The 23,249-nt window shown below is 54.6% G+C and overlaps 1 protein-coding gene across 14 annotated transcripts in view; it reads left to right on the forward strand.

Annotated features, from left to right (window-relative positions):
• Positions 1-21,959, forward strand: part of AFDN (afadin, adherens junction formation factor) — a 110,269-nt gene extending 88,310 nt beyond the window's left edge. For 9 of the 14 annotated variants that reach the window (XM_061130507.1, XM_061130512.1, XM_061130517.1 and 6 more), the window contains 11 exons: positions 1,894-1,959; positions 2,107-2,180; positions 2,534-2,652; positions 4,034-4,228; positions 4,826-4,917; positions 5,217-5,402; positions 6,498-7,397; positions 15,002-15,136; positions 17,270-17,534; positions 19,238-19,322; positions 20,097-21,959. In XM_061130507.1, coding sequence (XP_060986490.1) covers positions 1,894-1,959; positions 2,107-2,180; positions 2,534-2,652; positions 4,034-4,228; positions 4,826-4,917; positions 5,217-5,402; positions 6,498-7,397; positions 15,002-15,136; positions 17,270-17,534; positions 19,238-19,322; positions 20,097-20,250 — 2,271 coding nt within the window. In that variant the 3' untranslated portion in view covers positions 20,251-21,959. The remainder of the gene's footprint in view (positions 1-1,893; positions 1,960-2,106; positions 2,181-2,533; positions 2,653-4,033; positions 4,229-4,825; positions 4,918-5,216; positions 5,403-6,497; positions 7,398-15,001; positions 15,137-17,269; positions 17,535-19,237; positions 19,323-20,096) is intronic. The other 5 variants (XM_061130510.1, XM_061130514.1, XM_061130516.1 and 2 more) reach the window with 3 other exon arrangements.
• Positions 21,960-23,249: the final 1,290 nt, after the last annotated feature.

Here is a 23,249-nt window from a genome sequence, read left to right on the forward strand (position 1 = left end):
GCCCGGGTTCAGGGAAGACCGTGCTGGTGTCCTTGAAGGCGGGTGGAAGCTGTGTTTGCTGACTCTTGGCTAAGAGATGGGCTGAAATTCAGAAGGTCACCATCATTGAGTGATCCATTCTTTGTGTGCTCAGTCGTGTCCAACTCTTCATGGCCCCACAGACTGCAGCCCTCCAGGCCCCTCTGTCCACGGGGTTCCCCAGGCAAGGACACTTGGAGTGGGTTGCCATGCCCTCCTCCAGGGGATCTTCCCAACCCAGGGATCAAACTCAGGTCTTCTGCATTGGCAGATAGATTCTTTACTGCTACACCACCTGGGAAACCCATTGAGTGATTATACAAACACATGTCTAAACGTGTGTGTGTGACCTCACATGTACCCCAAAGTGCAGGTTTTCCCAAGTACCCCAGTAACTGCGTGTGTGGCAGAGGGGCCCAGCCCGGAACACAGGGCGGGGACATCGCGTCGTGTGGAAGGACCGCTGTATCCTCCGGGGGGCAGTCGTATGTCTGGACCAGACAGGAGACGAGTGACAAGGTCAGGGCAGACGTACAGACAAGAGACAGGTCTTGAGGGGAAGAGTCGGGAAAGCCGGGCAGGCCTCTGGGGCTGCGTGGAGTGTTTATGGAGTCCGCCTGCCGGTATGTAGGCACAGGGGCCTGGGGTGGAGCTGCGGACCTGGCTCTCGGGTCGGGGGGTGCTGTCAGCCTCACAGCAGGGCCTCTGCTCAGCAGTCCTCCCTGACCAGGAGCTGCCAGACGGTTCTGGACCATCCTGTTGACCAGAGGCGACAGGGAGTGTTGAGGTGGAGATCATGCAGTTCCAGGGCATTGTAGAAAAACGTGTCCGTTAAGTCGTTTATCAAACCATCTTTATAACTTTCTGTGATGCCTTATATTGTTGCTTTTGTGACGCCATAGGTTCACAAACCAAGAAATACACTCAGGTGTAGAATATTAGAAACATCCAGTGACATTTCATGCCTGTGCACGCTTCCCCCAGATGGGGGCGCGTAGCTTCAGGACTTCTTAGCATTACAGCACGCGACCGTTACATTGCAGCAGCGCAGAGTGTCTTCTCCATAATTGTCTCTGCTGAAGTCCCGCTCATCGTTTGCAACAGAAAGGTTTTTCTTGTTTTAAACTTTAAACTGTGTGTGCAGAAAGAATAGGACCTCCCAAATGGCTCAGTGGTCAAGAATCCACCTGCTGTGCAGGAGACTGGGGTTCAGTCCCTGGATCGGGAAGATCCCTTGGAGGAGAGCATGGCAGCCCACTCCAGTGTTCTTGCCTGGGGAGTGAATCCCATGGACAGAGGAGCCTGGCGGGCTGCAGTCCACGGGGTCGCAGAGAGCTGGACACGACTGAGTGAACAACAGCAACGATGAGAGAATAAGGGTGTGAGGGAGGCGGGCAGCTGTTGGAACGCAGAGCCCTCTGGGGAGCTGCTTGTGTACTAAGGTGATTATTGCACAAGTCAGCGCAGCTCACCCACTGGGAGAGAGCGCGTCCCTGCCTTCAGGGTGGCGGGTCTGCTGTGGTCCCTCAGCTGACTGGTAATTGAGTTTTCAGGAGCGAAAGAAAGATGAAAGTGAAGTAACTCAGTCGTGTCCAACTCTGCGACCCCATGGACTGTAGCCTACCAGGGTCCTCTGTCCATGGGATTTCAGGAGTAATTTTTCTTAATCTGAAAACAAAGTAGGTACATTTCCTGTGAGTTTCCTTATATTTACCGAAGTGTTCATTCTATTAATACAGTTTTTGCATTTCTAACTTTCATGTAAAAACAAGAGCTGAGAGTTTTATTGCAGTCACTTATACACGTTTTATTCTTTGCACTGTGTTGTATTTCTAGCTGTGTTTCCAACATGGGGTTTTTCCTTGTCTTGTTTAGGGCGCTGGTCAAGACAAACTTGGGATTTATGTCAAGTCCGTTGTGAAAGGAGGCGCTGCAGACGTGGTGGGTATACAGGCGTTAGGGCGGAAGCCCCAGAGTGTTGTGTGTTTGTCGAAAGCCCAAGTCTGAGTGTGCTCACCGCTGGCCTCCTCCTCCCCTTCTCCCCCGCTGTCGCCCCCTCCTCACCTGCCTGCGCCTTGGGGTGCTCAGGACGGGCGGCTCGCCGCGGGTGACCAGCTGCTCAGCGTGGACGGACGGAGTCTGGTGGGACTCTCTCAAGAAAGGTACCGTTTATTTGTTTAAAGATGAGAGCATGTACTTCCGGGGGTAGTTCACGTTAAAATTTGGAGTTAGAAGACAAAAGCCTCGCTGGAAGCTCTGCCCCTCCTTTCAGAGGAGGAGACTTATCAGAGTGTGTGTATTTTACTCTGAAAGGCGTCCTTGCCTCTAGCGCATGCCGAGATCTCTGCAGGTCGCCTCGCTGGCCTCAAGGCAGCGAAAGGAGCTGTGTGCAGAGTTGTCCTCAGAGGCAGGGCGCCTGAGACCTCGACTCAGACTAGTGGGGGGCCGCGGGGCGCAGCCCGCCCAGGGGATGGGGCACCTGCCCATGTTCCCACCCTGTGACCTCTCTTCCCAGGGCAGCAGAACTGATGACAAGGACAAGCTCCGTGGTGACGCTCGAAGTGGCAAAGCAAGGAGCCATTTACCACGGCCTCGCCACCCTGCTCAACCAGCCTTCCCCTATGATGCAGAGAAGTAAGGGGGGCGGAGGGGCCGTCTCCTCCATGGGCTGCGACTGCCTGTCGTGGGCCGGGCAGCCAGCGTGACCTCTTCCAATACTCATAGACCCTTCGAAGCAGGCACTGTTGTGTTCGTTGTCCTGATTCTAGAGAACAGCGTGGGGATGAGCACCCTCGAGCACGGTGCCTGGGATCCAAGCTCATGGGTTCCCAGGGCCCAGGCTAGGTGTGGCCAGCCGATCTTCGGACATGGTGCTAATTTATTTGGCCCCCAAGAGCCCCTGGCCTCACCTGCACAGGCCTGGTGACTGTGGGGGACCCCAGTGTCCCCCATGCCAGCACTCAGGGGACGCCGTCTGTAGTGAGTAGAGGAATGATTTTTCAGCTCTGACAGGCAGTCACAGGTTGTGAGGTCTTCAGAGAACAAACAAGCAGAGTTCTCTCCTGAAGGACTGTTTACGAACAGTTAGGTCCGGCTCACATGCTCTGAGACAGGACATGATTGTTACAGGGAGAGTCCACTGTAAGTAAAAGGTCAGTTTTGAATAATAATTTGCTGATAGGAATCATGGTTTTGTAGGTACATCAAAAACCTCAGAAAAAAGTCAATATAGACGTCAGGCGTTTTAAAGAATTAGTTCAGAAACCAGGGAAAACTGTTCTGACTCTCATTATCTTAGAAATTGCTGTCTACTATGCACTTCCTTGGCTCACCATAGGTGAGTAGGTCGCTACCCTGGGCAAGCCCAGAGCCTGGCCTCACGCTGGCCTCACCCGGGTCACCCGAGAGCCTGGGCTGCTGTGCATGGAGACGGGCAAAAGGCACGGCCTTCATAGACGGCGCCTTTTTCTTTTTTTTGCTTTTTTCATAGCATAATACTTAATGTATTGGTATTCTGGTCCCCGAGTTTATAGTCATTTAAAAGAAGCAAACTTGATGATGAGTTAGGAATCACTGAGAGAAAGCGTTGGAGCCGGACGTCAGGGCCGTTGGGTAGCAGGACGGCAGGGTAAGGTATAAGGAGTGCGTGACCACAGCCGGTGAGAGCGGCTCGGGAGGAGGACACCCTGAGCGATGGCAGAACTGATGCAGGTTTGCAGGTGCGGGGGGTGTTCACGCCTCAGCTCAGCTAGGATGTCCCAGTGACGGCGGTCTCGTCACCGGAGCAGGCGCGCTCCGAGAGTGCACTGCCCACCCGTGTCGCTCTTTCTGAAGCCCCTTCTGGAGAGTAGTTAGACTCTGCTCTCCTGTAAAAATACCTCATTTCTTCTGATGAAAAACCAGTTCTTACCTGGGGAATTTTAGATGTTGGTAAATCATGTTGCCTTTAAACCAAACAGTATGTAAGATACGGTCGTGAACAAGCGACCAGATCTTGAATGTATTTTGATTTCAGTTTCAGACCGCCGTGGGTCAGGTAAACCCCGACCAAAGAGCGAAGGCTTTGAGCTGTACAACAACTCGGCTCAGAACGGGTCCCCAGAGAGCCCGCAGACGCCCTGGGCTGAGTACAGCGAGCCCAAGAAGCTGCCGGGCGACGACCGGCTGATGAAGCACCGGGCGGACCACCGCTCCAGCCCCAACGTCGCAAGTGAGGAGCCTTGTGGCCCTCCCCGAGGCCTGCCCCATGCATGTCTGCTCACTGCCGGGGTGGGGGCACTCCGGGGTCTGTCGGTCATTAAAGAATGTTCTCGCCTGCATAGATTAGCCAACTGGGGTGTGTTTAAGAGATGTCACAACTAACATTCTAACGGGAGCTAAAAGCTAGTCTGGGGGCCTGGATTCCGGGGGTTCCCTGGGCGGGTGCACTGATGCGGGCAGAGGGTGGCCGGCTCCCCGCGGGTGCAGACAGTCTCTATACTGTAAAGGGTTGTCGGCAGGAAGCGGCAGGCATAGGAGGCTGTGCTCCAGGTGCCAGAGTCGCAAAGCCTGAAGTAGCGTCCCGTCTGGCCCTCTGTCAGACAGTGGAGAGGTCTGCCCGGCCCTGGTCTGCACAGGAAGCTCGGGGCTCCAGGCCCGGTTATTGAAGAGGCCCTACCTCCGCGGGCTTTGGGCTTTAGGTCTGTGCTCTGCTCCTCCCTGGCACTGATGCCAGCCGACACGGGTGCTGCCCATGAACAGCTCCCATGCTGTGACATCAGGGTTGCTTATTTAACACTGAACTCTCTTTCCTGTCTCCCACCAACAGATCAGCCTCCCAGTCCTGGCGGGAAGAGCGCGTATGCCCCGGGAACAGCAGCCAAGATCACGTCTGTCTCCACGGGGAACCTCTGTGCTGAGGTCTGGGCAATGCGCAGGCCGACGTGGGTTTCCCAGAGCGCGTGTGTCCTCCAGGAAAACATCCCAGTGGTGGTGGCTCCTGAGCGTTTGGGTTTTTAAGGTTTTAACACAATGGGTCAATCAGCTTTAAGTTAGCAACTCAGCACAAAAGAAAATGTTTTTATTATTCTCAGTATAGGACTGAACACTTTACATTTTTAACATTTTTAAAAATACACAGATAATATTTTAACACAGATCCCTGAAGGTATGTCAGTCTATGGTTCAGACTGCTAAATGCTGCTCCCCGCAATCCACAGGAGCAGACGCCTCCGCCCCGACCCGAAGCCTACCCCATCCCTACCCAGACGTCCACCAGGGAGTACTTCACCTTCCCGGCCTCCAAGTCCCAGGACCGCGTGGCGCCCCCGCAGAGCCAGTGGCTGGGTTTCGAGGAGAAGCCCCACGTGGTGGCAGACGGGAACCACTCCAGCGCCGCCGTGCAGGTGAGAGGCGCGGGACCAGGGCGTCCCCAGCCCCCAGGAGGCCAGCGCGGGCAGACGGCACAGTCGGCATTCGCTGTAGAGCGGCGCTGGGGCTGCCGCCGCCTCTCTGTCCTGGCCTCTGTGGTCACGAGGGAGGAGGCCTGACCTGATGTGTGCAGGCCTTTCCACATGCTTGGTGAACGTCTGTGGTGTGGTGGTGAGGCTCGTAGACTGTGGGAGGCGGGCTGAGAACCGGGACCGCGTCCGGGCACATGGCTGTTCACGCCTGGGGAGGCAGAGAAAATCCTGGTCCCACCGGTGGGGCTGAAGCTGGGGCGGGAAGCCGGCGGCCGGAGGAGGAACAGGCGGGGCACTGGGCGATGGTGCTGCAGCCCAATCAGAGGTGCTCTGCCCACCGGGGTCGGGCCTCGCGCTGCGGATGGGGCATGTGGCAGGTTCCCGCGGACAGGCTGGGTGATCACAGGGAAGGGATTTCAGGGCCAAACCCAGGGCCTGGAGTTTCATGAAGTTAGCAGATAACTTGGATAACGCGTCCCTGCTTACTGGGAGAGGTCCCAGCCGCCTCTCCGCCGGTGCGGATGCACCCAGCCCTGCCGCCTCGGCCGCGGCCCCCCACCCACCCACCCCTTTCTACCCCTGGGACGTGGATGTGGCCCCGGCAGGTGGAAGTTGAACAGGGTGGGGCTGTCGGGTTCTGCTGGGCCTGGGAGGGGAGGGGGTGTCTGCAGTCCAGTCGCTCACTTCAGGCGATTGGGGGGTGTGGAGGCGGAGGCAGTCGCCCCGCTTGTCCTGGGATCACAGTGGTGGTGAGACTTCAGTTGAGCTGGATCTGGTGGGGCATGGAAGGCGGGGAAGGGGTGTCTGCCGTCTCGGATTCAGGGTCAGTCCAGTCGCTCAGTTCAGGCGCTGACTCCTGCTGCACCCCGTCTGCCCCCGGGGGTGTGGGGCGGAGGCAGTCGCCGCTTGTCTGGGCATGGAAGTGGTGGCGCGGGCCTCGCTGCAGTTTCCCAAACGCGTGCTTCTCCTGGGAGGAACCTCGGGGAATCTCAGGAGCCGCTGTCGGTGGCTGAGGTCCACGTCCCTCTGTCCCTCCAGCGTGTGACCCGCTCCCAGGAGGAGCTCCGTGAAGACGCCTACCACACCGAGCGGCAGCGGGCAGAGGCGGCTGCGGAGCGCAGGTCGGACGGTAGCGACGCCTGGCCAACCCAGGGCTCGTCGCTGGGCTCCAGCGCGTCCAGCCAGGAGCACCTGGGGCCCCCCTCCAAGACGGGCACCCCCGCCTCCACACTCACCAAGAGCGGCCCCGGGCGCTGGAAGACCCCGGCCGCCTCCCCACCCGTGCGGACCGACCCGGCCCTGCCGCCGCCACCGCCCGCCGGATCCTACGCCGGGGAGGCGGACGCGGACTCGCCCCCGCCACCTGCCGCCGCCGCCGCCCAGGCGCAGGCTGCCGCCGAGCGGAAGAAGCGCGAGGAGCAGCAGCGCTGGTACGAGAAGGAGAAGGCGCGCCTGGACGAGGAGCGCGAGCGCCGGCGCAGGGAGCAGGAGCGCCGACTCGGCCAGCTGCGCGCGCCCGCGCCGCCCCCCGCGCCCGCCCGCACGCCCGACACCGTCATCCGCGAGCTGCAGCCGCAGCAGCAGCCGCGCACCATCGAACGCAGGGACCTGCAGTATATCACGGTCAGCAGGGAGGAGCTGGCCTCCGGGGACAGCCTGTCCCCCGACCCCTGGAAGCGCGACGCGCGCGAGAAGCTGGAGAAGCAGCAGCAGCTGCACATCGTGGACCTGCTGAGCCGCGAGATCCAGGAGCTGCAGGGCAAGGCTGAGCGCTCGGCCGAGGAGAGCGACCGGCTGCGCAAGCTGCTGCTGGAGTGGCAGTTCCAGAAGCGGTTGCAGGAGTCCAAGCAGAAGGACGAGGACGACGAGGAGGAGGAGGACGACGACGTGGACACTGTGCTGCTCATGCAGCGCCTGGAGGCCGAGCGCAGAGCGCGGGTAACGGGCTGGGCGGGCGGGGCGCCTTGTGCGGGCTGCTGTCCCCGGGGACCAGGGCACGCTGCTCCCGAGATGCGCGGTTCCTGCGGTGCGCGGGGCACTGAACCGTTTCTTCAGCCCTCTCGCCAGCGCTGGTGGAGACCGGTTATGTAATAGCCAGTGGTCACCATGATGGGGGGTGGTTGCTAAAATGGCCGGAGAGTCAGTTTCTGGCTGGCTGGGTGGGCCAGACTCTTAACTGCCCAGCTCCACTACTGGAGCAGGAAAGCCTCTGGCAGCGCCAGGTCGCGTCCCAGCTGTGCAGAGGGGTGGCCCCTGGTCTCCACCGTCCGCGCCCCCGGGTCCCGGAGGGGGCGGGGTGGGGCTGAGCACAACCGCAGGGTCAAGTTTGCTGTCACCCTCAGAAACAGACTCTGTGTGGTCCTCACACACTGATGAAGTGGATGTTATTGAACCAGCGAGCATTATGCTTCAGTCCTAGCGTATAGGTGCTCAGGACTTAGGACTTTATAGTTTTCCATATGATGGAAGTAACTTCTGTTGCCTTTGTATCACATAAAAGAAGAGAGTAAAATCCATATTAGTTTAGGGCAGTATAGACTGTTAAAATGCCAAGTCTAATATCCTTTGTTGCCCTCTCAGGAGAGCTGTTGACAGAGAAGCACTTATTGGTGGTAATTGCAGCAAGTGCTAGTGACCGTTTTATGTTAACGAATTTTAGTGATGTTCTTTTTTTTTTAGTATAATGCAGTATTGCGAGAAAAGACAGCAAAGGGCATGTCCTTTTTGTCTTTGGATTTTGTTTCTAATTCCCCCTCTGATGCCGTCTGTACTGAAGACCTGAACCAGTGGCTGTGCTGTCAGACCCTCGAATCTTTCCAGCTCAGGATGAAATTCAGCCCTAGACCCTTGACAGAGAGTGCCCTGAGTGGGCAGTGTGGGCCCTTAAGGCCTTGGACATCACCGAATACATTTCTTGTTAGATACATGTTAGCAGACAGACATGCATATGACTTAGTTCAAAACTCAGTTAGAATCTCTCTTGAGAAACTTGTTTGATAAACAAAGGTCTAAATGTTAACTATTACAGTGTGTTATTAGGTAAGTCATCAGGAGTACACCTCCTCAAGAATGACTGTTTCCTTTGACAGAGCAGCTGTTTGATGAATAATACCTGGAGCATAAGACTCCTTTGAGCTGTCCCCACCTTCTGCCCAGCGCCCTGGCCCCGTCCGTAGGCGGCGAGCAGCGTGCCCGGCACGGCTGCCGTGGCCCTGGCCCTGGGCTCTGCCCCACACGAGGAAAGAAGGCTTAACTCTGAGCCTAGAGCTGAGGTTCATGGTAAACAAGTGGGCATGATTAAATTTATTGCTTAGGGAAAAGTTAGAAACCACGTCATAATATTTCTACAGTTATTCTTTTCTCTGAAGACTAAATTTTTATTGAAGGTCTATCAGTTTTTCCAAGTGATTGAAACACTGACTATTTCAAAGCCTTTTAGTATGAATCATGCTATTTAGAAAGTTCTTTATGATAGTTTAATTAAAAATGTTTATCATTAATTATGTTAAGATTAATATGCTAGTCTCCAAGTAAGAGTGCCGAGGGAAATTTTACTTTTTTTAGTTTCTGTGTGTCTTACTAATGAAGCTCAAGCATTTAATACCATGTGGGCACTTCTCTGTTTCTGAGGACTAGAAGTTAGTCTAGTCTTGACTTCTCTCCTGGGTTGTCCTCAAGCACAGATGAAGCATGAGAGCCGCAGAGGTGCTGATGGCGGATCCAGGTCCTAACCGAGCCTTTTTTTCACACTTCATCTTTCTTTTTTTTCCTTCTCTGTTACCTGCAGCAGACTGCTATGCCAGCAATCTCTGTTCTAGATTTGGTATGTTCCTGTTTCTTTCCCTTGGGTACCTTTTTCCTGTCTGATTTCCTCTTTTCCTTTAGTGGTGGTGGTTATATGTTTTCCGTAGATCTGGTCCTAGGGGTGTCCTAGATCAGGACCTGTGTGTAGTTCCCTGACTCTGGACGCATGCCTTTCAATGTGTTTAGATGTAGCTATCCTTTGCTCTTCTCTGTTAATTTTAAGTGTTACTTTCTGTTTGTTTTTGGTTTTGACCTTTACTCAGTTTTAGTCTTAAAGTTCATACTATATATTCCTGTGTACTCATGAACACAGCAAACTTTGCAGTGAGTAATGACTCATTCTTGTTACATTAGAAGTACATTTTAAGTGTCATTAGAAGCTCAGTTCAACTGGTTCTGACACTGTTTGCCAATTAGGATGTAACTGTCTATTGGTAGAGAAAGAGGAATTTCTAGTAAACATTACTCTGTTTTAATATCACATGATTTTCGTGTAACTTACCAGCCATACCAGTTCGTTGCTGAATAACACTCGTTGTGAAAAATAGTTGCATTGTGCAGTAATGGTGGTGTGTCTCACGTCCACACTGGGGAGATTGAGTGGGTTGTAATAGCGTCCACTGTGCTTGAGAATTGGATGTCTGTCACTGACGTTCTTGCCAAGGTGTCGATACTTACTCTTAAGTAGCCTTTATTGCTGGTCAACTTTTAAACGATGCAAGGCCAGAGCTAACCATCCTTTGAGAAAAATCTGAATCCAGGCTTGACTTTAATGGCCTTTTTTTGTTCTGTTTTCCTTTTTGAATTTAAATATCATGGTGGCAGTGTCACTGCAGAGGGGACCGCCTCCTTTCCTTGGTGACTGAAAGGCGTATCTTCTGAGCTTGACTTTTTCTTCCACATGAGACAGAGATAGGAAGCGTGCTTTTCTCTCTGCCTCTGTGTGTTGAGGTGTCTGTGGGGGGAGGAAGCGAGGGAGCACCAGTCACTCCAGTTGTTTCTCTACTTACCATGTCCTTATCACACGTGTGGGGGCCAGGACAGCCTGGGGCCCCAAGAGAGCCCCATGTCTGTGTCTGTGGGGTGTGTGACAGGTGAGTCACAGTCTGTTAGGATGGGGTGTACTGAGACTTGTTTCAGGGTTTTTGTTTCTTCAAAGATAATTATTTCTAGTGTTAATATTGACTGTGGGCACCAGGTTTCTTAGCCCTATTGCCCCGAAGATGTTAGTGTTATCGCTGAGTTCTTGCCGTGTCCCCAGGGGTGGCTTTGCTGCCAGAACCCGTGTGTCAGGCCCTGGCTTCCCAGAGACGCTGGGGACCGCAGGGAGACGCGTGGCCGCTGGTTTAGGATCTTCCCCGCACGGGTTGCTCTGGTGACAAGAGAAGTGGAAGGGCTGCCCTGTCTCCGGTCTCCCGGTGTCCGTCATTCCCTCCATCCATGCCTGCTGCCTCCAGGCCCATGGCCCACGCACCCTGCCTGCACTCCATCCTGCACTCCACCTTCAACTCCTGTGTGCACGCGCCCACCTGACCGCTTTGCACCTGTTCTGAGCTGACTCGCCCCCTCCCCCAACTCTGCCCGGGGTGCTGCCTCCCGCCACGGGAGTCTGCGTGGGGCGTGCGGAGCCCCGCCTCAGGCTTTCTCCGCGGCCAGTGTCTCGGCAGCTGTAGGCTTGCCTTGGAGCTCTGAGTCCACGTATCTTCCTTCTGCTGAAGAGAAGGGGAAGGGAGCCCTGCAGGCTGAGGGCTAGGGCTGCGTCCCCGAGTGAGGGGGCCGCCCCCGACCCCAAGCAGATTCCTCTGGGAGACGCGGCAGGACTGGGATGGGACCCAACGTCCTGTCCGAATAATTGGCTAATCAGGATGATTCATCTTTATTGGAGCCCTTGAAATTCTTTAGGGTGAATATTTTTAATGGGTAGGAGCATGAGCAGAAAATGCGGGTGGGGAGAGAGGTTTCTTACAGGTTGTGTGCTTAATAGACTTGTAATTGCTTTTCAGAGAAAATGTCAAAAAGCAGGGGGTATTTTGACCCTCTTTCCTACTCAGATATTTCAGTGATTGTCTGCCTTAATGGAATTTCTGTTGTAAAGATGTAATAAATTAGTATATTTTTGTGGTACAAAATTATAAACATAGAGATCTCAGCATACTGTTTTTTTTTTTAACCCCTGAAAATACCTTTCTGGGAAATGTGGGCTGCACCAGTGTTGTAAGAAGTTGGTTCAGGCTTGCATCCTGCTTTTAAATCCCAGCACGATAGTTGGTTTCAGTGACTGTGGTCTGGGCTGGGCTGACTAAGAATTACTGTTTGATCTGTTCAGTGTGTTTCCCCAAATACAGCTTCCTGCCAGCCTGTTTTGGTAGCATGCGATTTCTCCATCCTTCAGTGTAAAACCACGAGCTTGTCCTCTCTCCATTTAGCTACAGTCTTCATACACGCGGTTTGTTGTTGGCGCTCAGAGCCATTAGCTTCCTAACTTGATTTGAGGTGTTCTCTGTTGTGAAACGTGACTGAACTGTTCAGTTCAGTGTAGCATCTGGATCTGTTGTTCGGGGCAAATTCAGAGATTCTGTTCTCATTTATGTGTTGGGGTTTTTTGTTTGTTGTTTGCTTGTTTTTGAGTAAAGCAGAATATTGGTGAGAAACAAAACAGTTTGTTTTGACAATGAAAATACCCGAAACAGCTCACCAGATAGTGGAAAGAAGCTGCCTCAGTTATAATAGCGCTGGTTCACTCACGGCTTTAAAAGAGAAACCGGTGGACTGGGCACAGGGAGAAGGATCCTTGCTTACACCATCAGGATTTAGAAGAGGAAGGTTTTTAAGAGAAAAATGCTTGTTTTTAGATTTAGTAGTTGTGAGAATTGAAATTATTCTGACTTCTTAAAACTATACTTTTATTTAACATAAAAGAACTCATTGGTGAGTTCAGTGTATATAGTTTTTCTTGCTCAGAACTTGTTTTTAATTAGATCTAGGAAAGGTAAGACATAATGAAGTTAGTTTGTATTTTGTTGGGTAACAGAAGAGTCTCTATTGCATTCTTGCAGTTTTGCCTTCTTCCATAGGTTATCTTTCTGGAGATACTTAGTGTGATCAGTTGCTGTTTTATTTCGTCACTCTTACTTGGGAGCTGTTTCCCATATCTGTGCTGACGCCTCCTCCACTGCTGCTGCAGACCCTCCAGCGAGCTGATCCCAGCTAGGGGCTGCCTCTGCACCTCCACGGAGCAGGCACTTCTGCTGGCTTCCTTGTTGAAGTAGGGAGGTACAGGGCTGTGGGTGTTAGCCCAGCCCAGGTCTGTGATGGAGAAGGGAAAGTCTGTCTCCTCCTAGGCTATGACAGCAGAAATCACTGTGTCCTGTGGGCATGATGGAAAGACTGTCTGTTCTCTGCCAGTCACACGTGCTTTTCTGGGTCCCTTGAGGCATTTTCATCCTGTAGCATGTAGGAGGTGTGACCAGGAGACTGAAGGAGCTGAAAGCCAGGTACGACACATCTTAGGACCTTGAAGTTGTCCTTAGGAACTTGAATGGTATGAAGGAGAGAGATTAAATCTGTATTGTTTGAAAAAGACAGACCCTGAAAAACAAAAAAATGGAAGCAGTCAGGTGGTGAGTTTCAGAAGAGCAGACGTGCTTTTTGACAAGTAGTTACCTGAAAATGGCAGGCACTGTGGTGGGAGGTGGACTCTAGTTCCCCAGACCCTGGAGGTGTTCAGACACAGTGGACGTTACTTGGCAGAGGTGTAGCAGGAGAGAGTGAGAAGAAGGTTTGTCCTAAATTTCAGGCTCAGATGCTGTAAATCAGCGTTTAGGGGACCCCCGAGCTGGGGAGGGATTCTTAAGTCCAGGATGGGATGCGGAGGGAGTGGATGGCAAAGGGCCAGGACAGAAGGAGAGCTGGAAACCTGGTCCCCATGACTAGGCAGGTGGCCCGCCCCCCTGAGCCCCCAGCCCACCCCACCGAGAGGCTGGGGTTCACCTGCCACAGGCCAGGAGTTGCAGGCACGCTTGACCTTCTTGGTGGCAGTTGGAACGGGGCACACGCAGGAGGCGGTCCAGGGTTTCGTGGTTCCGACTGCTGACGGCCACGAGCTGGTTCGTGGATTTGTTCTAGAAGAGTCACGCCGGTCTGCTGTGTGAGTGTGTAGGACATACCTCCTCCTCTGAGGTGGTTCTGAAGGGTGGGAACAGCTGTGAGGTGGCACTGCGTGGCCTGGCCTGGTGTCTGTGCTCACCTGTGCGTGTGTGGCGTGTGCGCTATGTCTGCTGGCTGGGCATGTGTCGTGTGCGCGTGTCTGTCAGCCGTGTGTGTGTCCTGTTGTGTGCACATGTCCGTCAGCTGTGTGCCGTGTCTGGGCCGTGTGTCGTGCATGTGTGTCGTGCATGTGTCTCTCAGCTGTGCGTGTGTCGTGTTGTATGTTGGCCATGCCGTGTGTGTGGCGTGTACGCGTGTTTGTCAGCCGGGCATGTGTTGTGTGCTTGCACGTGTCATGTACACGTGTGTTGTGTGCACTGTCTGTTGGCTGTGCACATGTCGAGTGTCGTGTACGCGTGTCTGTCAGCCGTGTGTGTGTCCTGTGTGCACACGTCTGTCGGCTGTGTGCCGGGTCTGGGCTGTGCTGTGTGTGTCGTGTGCACGTGTTGTGTGCGCGTGTCTGTCAGCCGTGTGTGTGTGTCCTGTTGTGTGCACACATCTGTGGGCTGTGTGCCGGGTCTGGGCCATGCTGTGTGTGTCGTGTGCACATGACTCGGCTGTGCGTGTGTCATGTTGTGTGTATGTCGGCCATGCCGTGTGTGTGATGTACGCGTGTCGTGTGTGCGTGTCTGTCAGCCGTGCGTGTTGAATGTCATGCGTGCAGCTGTGGGCTGTGTCATGTGCGTGTGTCGTCTCACATGCACGTGTCGACCATTCGAGTGTCGTGTGTGCATGTGTTGTGTGTCTGTCGGCCATGGGCATGTGTGTTGGGCGTGTGCGTGTGTCGTGTGTGCATGTCTGTCGGCCGTGCGTGTCGTGTGTCTATTGGCCACACGTGTGCATGTGTGTGTTGGTCCTGCACATGTGTCGTGTGTGCGTGTCCATCAGCCATGCGTGTGTCGTGTGTGTGTGTGTCCATTGGCCATGTGCGTGCATCTCGGCCTTGAGCGTGCACCTCGGCCTTGCGCATGTCTGTCGGCTGCGAGTGTGTTGGCCGTGCAAGTGCACGTGTATACATCGGTCGTGTGCGTGCACATGTCGGCTGGCTGCACATGTACGTGCCTTGGCCGTGCGCTTGTTGGTGTGCGTGTGTCAGCTGTGTGCCGTGTCTGGGCCGTGCCGTGTTGAGTGTCGTGTGCACGTGTGTTGAGTGTCATGTGCGTGTGTGTTGTGTGTGCGTGTCAAGTGTCGTCTGCGTGTGCATCTGTCAGCTGTGCTGTGCTGTTGTCTGCCCGTCAGCCTTTCGAGTGTCGTGTGCACTGTCTCTGTCGGCCGCGCGCATGCACGTGTCTGAGCGCCGTGCACGTGTCCGTCGGCCGTGCGTGTGTCGTGTGTGCATATTCGTCAGTCGTGCATGTGTGCCATGTGCATATGTCCATCGGCCGTGCGCGTGTGTTGTGTCTTGGCTGTGCGTGTCGTGTGCACGTGTCCGGCCGTGCGTGGGCGTCTGTAGGCCGCGTGCGTGCGTGTGTGTGCCGGCCGCGCGGCGCGTCCTCGGGTCGGGGCGCAGGCTGACGGGCCCCTGTCGTCAGTTGCAGGATGAGGAGCGGCGGCGGCAGCAGCAGCTGGAGGAGATCCGGACGCGGGAGGCGGAGGAGCGCGCGCGGCAGGAGGAGCAGCGGCGCCGGCAGGAGGACGAGAGGGTCAGGCGCGAGGCCGAAGACAAGGTCCTGGTCCTCTGAGGGCTGCGGCCCGAGCGCGGGCGGGGCTGGGCGGCGGGCAGGGCCGCCCCTGCACCGGCCTCCCGCCCGGCCTGCCGACCGGCTCCCACTGCCAGCCTCGGGGCTCGTCCCTCCGGCCTGCGGACGTGGGGCCTGTGCGGCCACGCTGGGTGGCGTCCGGCCAGTCCCTGGGAAGTGGTCACGTTAGGGTCAGGCCTGGGAAGGACAGGAGCTTAGGAGGGCAAACAGGATCTAGAGTCGATTTTTTATGAAAGTGACCTGATTCTGGCCAGTGGTGTACAGAAAACGCAGCACAAGGGGGTTTTCATTTCACTTAGTGTGTCCACGGGTAGATACTTGAGTAGTTATTTGGCTCTAAGGGTCAGGGAACCCTTTTAATCGGTCTTAACGTGACCACACGTGACCTAATCTGAGAAGCGAGTGCAGAACCCCGCCTCTGGGCGCACCGCTGGCCCTGGGCTTGCTGCCGGACCTCAGGATCCAGGGACAGGGTAGGAGCGGTGCTGGCCGTCCCCGTGGGCCATTTTCTGCAGGCGGGAGCGCCCGGCCACGTGGGCTCCGCGGGTGACAGCAAGCAGGGCGGGCCCTCCACCTCCCCGACCCCGACCGCTTGGTGGGGCCCGGGCAGTCGCGGTCTGGGCTTCGGGGAGACCCCGTGCGCTTCAGTGAGCCCTCGGAAGGAGGTGGGCTTCCACAGTCGGAGCCCCCAGCCCTGGGTCTGCGATGTCCACTTCCCCTGCGCCTCCGGCCACCTGGAAGCAGCGCCGTGGGGAGACGGCCAGGCCTGTTCTCCACCTGGGGAAACTCTCCCTCATTGGGTTTTTTTGCAGTGCGCATTCTCACAGCTTGTGGTTATGTCAGATGCACTTGTGTTTGGGTACCTGCCTCCATGACTGAGTGCTCCATGCAAAAAGAAGCCAGATAAGCTGTTTTTTTATATATAGAATGTCCAAAGTGGCTGGGCTTGTTCTGTCATGGAAGGACCACGCACCTGTCGGGCAGAACGCTGTCACATGGCTGTCTGTTCTTAATGTAACTGAAGGATGAGCCGTGGTCTCTCCCTGAAATGTCACCACATGAGTGGTATTCGTGGAGCGCTAGGCCGCCCGCCAGCTCTGCTCCGAGTCCGCGGAGCTCGTTCAGGTTGGAGCTCCTCTGTAAGGGACCGCTCGTTCTGTGTGGAGATGAGATGAAAATGCTTTTCCTTCCGGATGGCTCAGCATAGGGTGAGAAGTGGTCAGGGCTGCGACAAGGCTGGCGTGTGTGCTGGTGCTTCCCTGCCCCGGAAGGCTCTGGCTGTGTGTGCTCACTCTGTGTGTGTGTACGCGTGCACGTGCGTGTGGAGTGGGGGGGGAGCCAAAGCGTGAAAGCATGCACGGTGACGCAGGGACTGGAAGCGCTGCCTCTGGCTGCCCTGGGTGCGTGGGTTTAAAGTCTGCAGCCCAGAGCCCACCTCAGCTTAAGGCAGATCGTTCGTTTGGTCTTTCCACTCCTTTCTTCGCTTTTATTCTTGTGTTCTGAAACCATTGTCAATCTTTAACAAAACTGTGCTGTTACCTTTTTCAATGTTAAATTAACGCTGTCAACTGTAGTTTGCGCAACTAGATGTATATCAGAAGAAATGTACAGTATGTGTCAAAATACACTGGACTGTCCGCTGCTGTTGCTGTCGTGCCTGGCTCTCCAATTTCCTCTCTGGCAGGGAGATACAAACTAAGGCCTGGGGGACGCCTGTTTGCTGGTGGTCACCTTGGGAAGAGACAGTGTGGGTTTCCTGTTAATTTCCCTTTGCGTCACTGGAAACGAGCCAGGCGACTTAGGCCTGCCCTTCTTCCACGCGCTGCGGGGCGGGGCGGGGGCTGGTCCTCCGCAGGTGCCAGTCAGAGCCTAGTTACCCTTCAGTTTTGTCCTTAAACTCGGGAGCACCAGGTAAGTGGAAACCCCACTGAAGGCAGGAGAGGCGCCCCGGGTTCGTTCCTGCGTCCGCCTGGTTCTGTGTCAGCGGCTCCGTGTCCAGGCCCAGCTGCCCGCTACTGTGGCAGTCTCTGGAGCTTGGGGGGACCCTGGGGCGGACCCCCCCTGCTGCCCGCTGACCCGCCCTTTGTCTCCCGGCCACAGAGGCGGCAGGAGGATGGTTACTACAGCCGCCTGGAGGCCGAGCGCCGCCGCCAGCACGAGGAGGCCGAGCGCCGGCTGCTGGAGCCCGAGGAGCCGGGCCTGGGCCGCCCGCCGCTCCCGCGCGGGTACGAACCCGCTGGCCCACCGCCGCCGCCTCAGCGCACCGCCTCCTACCTGCAGACGCAGGCCCTCTCCCCGGATGCCCTCTACACCGCCAAGTTCGTGGCCTACAACGAAGAGGAGGACGAGGATGAGGAGCCGGCAGGTCAGGACAGGCCCTCTGGGCGGAGGGCGCGCCCAGCCTCCGACGGCATCTTCCTCTCCGGCCCATTCCGGCCTCCCCCGCCCGGCGCCAGCAGGACCGGGCCCAGGGCCGGCCCACCCCCGCCCCCTCCCTCCAAACCCAGCCCTGCCCGGCCCGGCCACTCCAGAGGTCGAGGTAAAGCCGGGGCACCCCAGCCCCCCACTGCCCGACCCCGGGCGCCCACACGCAGCGCGGCCCCTCTGATCAGAGCACTGGCTTTGGAATCTGGTTCCCGATCACGGCGTGGGGAGTGATCTGCTCCACCTGCGACCCTCCTGTCTGCTCCTCCAACTCCCGTTTCTCTGCTCTGCGGGGCCACTCAGCCCAGATTGTCTGATTTGCTGATTAAAAATTCTGAAAATTTTCAACAATTGATTTTTACCAGGGGGAACAAGCAAGTATTCCTCAATTAAAACTCAAAAGATGAAACACGTTTTTAAGGCAAATTGAAGAAAAAATGTAGAATCAAAATGGAAAGTTTTTCACTCTGCCAGTAATTTATCTAAAGATCTAGAGCAGGTTACATTAGAGACGTCTTTCTGTTTCATCTTTTGAGTCTTGGTAGAGGACCACTCCTGTGCCCTGGTTGTGGGTACCCCAGCCGACTCATGAGCAAGACGCAGTGCTGGGAGGGGTGCCAGGCATGGCCGGGCTCCTCGGATGCTCCCACATGGCCGTGGAAAAGATACCTCTTTATAAAGTGAGCAGAGCAGCATAGACTCATCCTGCAGCCTGTGGAGAAGGGTCCTTTAGCCCTGAGATCCTGTGGTCGTTTCCTGGCCGTTGAGTCCAGCGTGCAGCACTCTCAGTGTTTGCTGAGTATTTTGAGTGTGCATCACCCTGGCCTTGGTTATAAGCAAAAGATTCTTCGAAGTGGAAGATCTTCTTGCTGACATTGCAGTTAACAAGCCACTGGTCCTGGTTTCCTGCACTGTGGTCTTGGCTGTCGCACCGCTCGTGCGCTCTCGCTGTATGTTTGGCCGCGTTAGAGCTTCTCCAGGCGTCAGCTTTTCTGATCTTCGGCAGCACTCTTCAGTATGTGGGCAGTTGGTCTCACTCGCCCAGTTACTGGCCACTGACCTGCAGCGCTGGGCCCCAGGCCGGGTGTCTGACAGTCACCCCGTGCTGCCTCGGGTCTCCTTTTTGGTCAGTGATGTTGTGTCTACGGCATTAGTATCAGACCTTTCGGGACCTCTTCTTTTTCCTTTTTTCCCAAATGTTTTAAGAATTATAGCCATTTATTTTGTGGGGAAAATTCAATAACTGCTCTGAAAAGAGGACCATTTGCCCCCCGTAATCGTGTAAGAAAGTTCTTAGTGTCAGGGGTGTCTGAAAAATTTCGCCATCTGTTGATTTTTATTGTGAATTTGTATTAGTCACACATTTTACCTGATTTGAACTTTCTAGCTATACCCCCTTAGACTTACGTTTCCCCTGATCGTAAGGCCGCAGGCCAGGTTCCCAGCACCTGCAAGGGCTGTGACGGGGTTGCTCAGGCCACCCAGGGGTGTGGTTTCCACTGAGTGTCTTCCACTGACTCGAAGAGCCTTTTGCTGCTGCCTTTTCAGGACGTAAGAGGCCCTGAGCACTGCATCTTCATCCTGAGTGTGGTTTTGGAAATAACGCAGGTGCTTTAACCGTGACTTTTTCTTTTTACGGAAAAGGAGCAAACTCTTACGTGGGATCTGCTGGAACAGTGTTTGGAGCCCATGATGTTTATCGGGATCCGAGAGAGAAGCCGTCTAAGAGGTACTCACTGAAGCTGTGCCATGCGGGTGTCTCGTCACTGAGGGCGCTTTTCTTTTCTCACACTACCTTTTGTGAGGCTGGGATGGAATTTCAGAGGCTTGGTTGTCAGCTCAGGCGTTGAGTTGTGTGAGCACAGAGGCTTTGTTTACTTCGTGTTGCTGATACGGTTCTGCCTCCAATGGTGCACAGGCCCCAGGGTTTCTGGCTGGGACTGTGGAAGGAGCTGGATGCGCTGCCCTCTGCGTCCACCACCGAGGAGCAAGACACCCAGGGTAGAGGCCTGGTGTCCTGCTGGACCGTGCAAGGTCCCCCCCCACCCCCCCGAGTTCAACAGACATTCTCCGCTAGGTGTAGTCAGAACTACTGATGCCCAAAGCGTTCTTACATCTTTAACATCTTGGTAACTTGTTATTACTGTCCGTGAGTATGTTGATAGAGGCTTCTCAGATGCAGGTAGGCTTCATTAAAGTGCCAGATTTTTAAAGGGAACTCTTCAGTTAAACTTAATTGCTCAGGATTGTGTGCTTGCTAACACTGATGTTACTAGCTTTTTGAGAGTCGGGTGGGACTGGAGAAAGTGAACATTAACTGAAGCGAACACTGCCCTTTCCCACGTGGGTTTGAATACAGCCCCGGCAGGGTTATGAGGGAATTAAACAAAGAATGAGCCTCTCCCTTAGAAAGTCTGACTTACCCGCCCTCACGTGAGCCGGGCTACCTGCTGATGGGTCGTTTTCACTCTGAAAGGTAACCCTGTACCTGTTCCTCCTGCAGCCACGAAGCAGACGTCCCCGGGGGGCCCGGAGCCCCTGAAAACCTGACGTTCAGGGAGCGCCAGCGCCTTTTCTCCCAAGGCCACGACGTCTCCAATAAAGTCAAGGCCTCTCGCAAGCTAACAGAGCTGGAGAACGAGCTGAACACGAAGTGAGGACGGCCCCGCGTCCAGCACGGTCCCTTGGGGTGCTGGTGACGGCACGGCCTGAGGACCCCGGTCCCCAGGGAGCCTGCTTCTAGAAGGCTTGGCATGTGGACGAGTTCCACCGCTAAGAAATTCCGCTTTACCTTACCAAGAGACTGTCATTTCTACAATCTAGACACTGTCCTCTTAATGACCTGACTCCCAGGAAGGTAGCTTTCTGGTCAGTCTCTTTAGGGTCTGGGCTTGGAAAGGGGCAGAAGATCCTGAGATGTGTCTTTGCCCCCGTCTTCCCCCAAGGAGCACAAAGAAGTCCTGTTGCTGTTCTTTTTCTAAAGCTCGCTGTTCACTAATCAGAGTAGCTTGAACTCCCCAGACTCGTTTGCACTCCTTAGCGGCAGCTGCAGCCTGCTGCGGGAGATGACTCTGGGGAGACCGCGCGGACGCGCCTGCGTGCCAAGGAGTGCGGCCGGCCTGCCGTGCCCGCGGCTGGGAGGCGGGCGGACCTGAGCGGGACCGCCTGCAGCGCCATCCCCACGGGCAGCCCTCCGAATCAGCTCTAGTGTTTGATTGAAACAAGTTTCTCCAAGAAGAAAATTTTGAGCTTAGGAAATTTTATTTTTTTAAATACCAGATGATTATTATGCCAGTAAGTCATTAGTGATTTTGAAGATGGTGCTGAAGTTAGAAGGTTAACTAAATGTTTCAGATATTCCAAGGGAATCTGTAAAGGAGGATGTCTACTAAACAGTGTTGACATGAATAGGAACAAAAGTACCGAAGAAGGGCGAGCGTGCAGTAGGCGACGCTCAGGAGAGAGCTGAGTCCACACCCATCTGCTGTCAGGGAAGGCAGGGAACATTGCGTGTGGCGTCCGTGACTGAGTGCTGTGGGAGAGACTGGTGGCAGTTCAGGCTATTTTTTTACATTTGAACAGAGTTATTTAATTTTCATGCATTGAATTATTAGTTATCACTGTCACTTCTTCAGCTGTGAATATGAGGCTGGTGTTGGGGAGACGGGCCTCACTTTGTTTTATATTATGTGATGTCAAAACAGTCAATGATTTTGTGATCATGAGCAGATTTTCTATTTGACAAGCCCTGCTGCGCGGCTCTAGATGACTTTACCGTATTGTTCTCTTAACAATAGGTGTGTTAGGAAGATACGCACACTTTCCAGGAGAGGGGGGTGCTGTCTGCCTTAGAAATCACTTTCCTCAGAGCTGTAAGATAAATCATTACAACGCGACTGTAAATATTTTCTGCGTCCGTCAGGGTTCGTATCTGGAAGTGTGCTGCTCTGATTTCCCTCGTTAAGTAAGAGAGTAAGTGGTTCCAAGTGTTCATGAAGGACCTGCATGCTTGTGCCTCCCGACGTCTCGAGGACACTGGCAGCCTTAGGGGACTGAGTCCACCGCTTCTTTAAAGACAAAGATGCAGGTGAACTGTTATCCTGTTAGTATATAGAAAAACAACAGACACACATGAGAACATGCAAATACATGTAAATATTTACATGCAGGGATATTTCTATGTGTGATTGTAAACCCGTTCCTGTGGATTTGGCGGTCCTTGGACGATTAGGTCAAATGTGAATATGTGTAAAGTGCTTTTCATGACTGTGCGTTACTATGGAGAAGACATCAGACCTGCTGTAGTTTGCCATTTCTACTGTACTTCATTTGCAGCCTATTTTTAATAAACTTTGTATGTATTTAAGGGTATTCGCTATTACACTCACTAGTGTTCACAGACTCATTGGCAACAGAACCCCCCTTCCCATCTCCCCTTCCCGTCCACTAATCAGTCAGCCCACCGAGCATCATTGCTGTGACAGGCAGCGTCCCCGGATCCTGGGGATGCTCCCCCTCCCGATCGCACAGACACACGAGCGGAGGGTTTGAGTCCCTTTGGCCGCTGCTTGAACGGTCAGCCTCCAGGTGTCTTAAGTGTCCCGTCCTCTGATCACCCCTTGTGTGAAGAGGGTGCCCGTGTGACGTGCCTGAGGGCAGGGATCGCCATTTGGGTGCCTGCGTGTCCAGCTGGGCCGGTGAGCCCCTGCCCCAACAGATTTCAAGAAAGACCTTGATGAAGGAATAGGGGCCTCGGGGTTGTAGAAGCTGGAGATCACTCAGCGCCGGGTGTTAGCACACTGGAGCTGTGAGCACCCATGTTCGGCATACTGTAATGCCCAGAAAGGAGGGCAGACTTAGAGACTGTGTTGGCATTGGTTCGGTCTCACCCAAGGCCGCACAGCTCTTGTTGCTTTTGTGGCAGGAATGACTGCCCGTGGGGTCTGTGCTGGGCACCCTTCCGGGGCAGCCACGGGGAAGGGGCTCCTCTCTGCTTTGTGCACGGAAGGCTGGTCTCAGGGTTTTACACATTTAAGGAAATGCTGGGCCCCAGCAAAGCTGAGGTGGCATGACTTGCTGGAGGGAACTATGTACAAAAAGTGACCAGTTTTCATGCCCGTGTTCATGTAGTTCCTCTAAAGCCACGTCACCCCGAAAGATACATGTGCTTACTCGATCAGGTGTGTCCAACTCTCTGCAACCCCGTGGACTGCAGCCCGCCAGGCTCCTCTCTCCATGGGGATTCTCCAGGCAAGAACACTGGAGTGGGTTGCCATGCCCTCCTCCAGGGGGTCTTCCTGACCCAGGAATTGAACCACAGTCTTCTCCATTGCGGGCAGATTCTTTCACCAGGTGAGCTACCCAGTGACATATCTGACATGAAACTGGGATGTCAAAGCCAGCTCCTTGCACAGTTTAGTCAACAAAGACACCTTATGAATGCCTACTCTGAATCCTGTCCACCAGCTACTCCAAAGCAGACTGGGAGACAGGTGCGCGGTTCATAAATAAACCTAGTAACTGGATCTGGGTGAGCAGCATGTCCTGGGCACTTGGCAGGTTGACTACGAGTGCCCGCTGCAATCATGGAGCTGGCAGATAAGAAAACCGTCCTCCCTTTGGGAGAAAGGGCTGCAGCAGGCAGAGGAGGACCAAG

This window comes from Dama dama, chromosome 26, assembly GCF_033118175.1.
Source record: "Dama dama isolate Ldn47 chromosome 26, ASM3311817v1, whole genome shotgun sequence".
Lineage (NCBI taxonomy): Eukaryota > Metazoa > Chordata > Mammalia > Artiodactyla > Cervidae > Dama > Dama dama.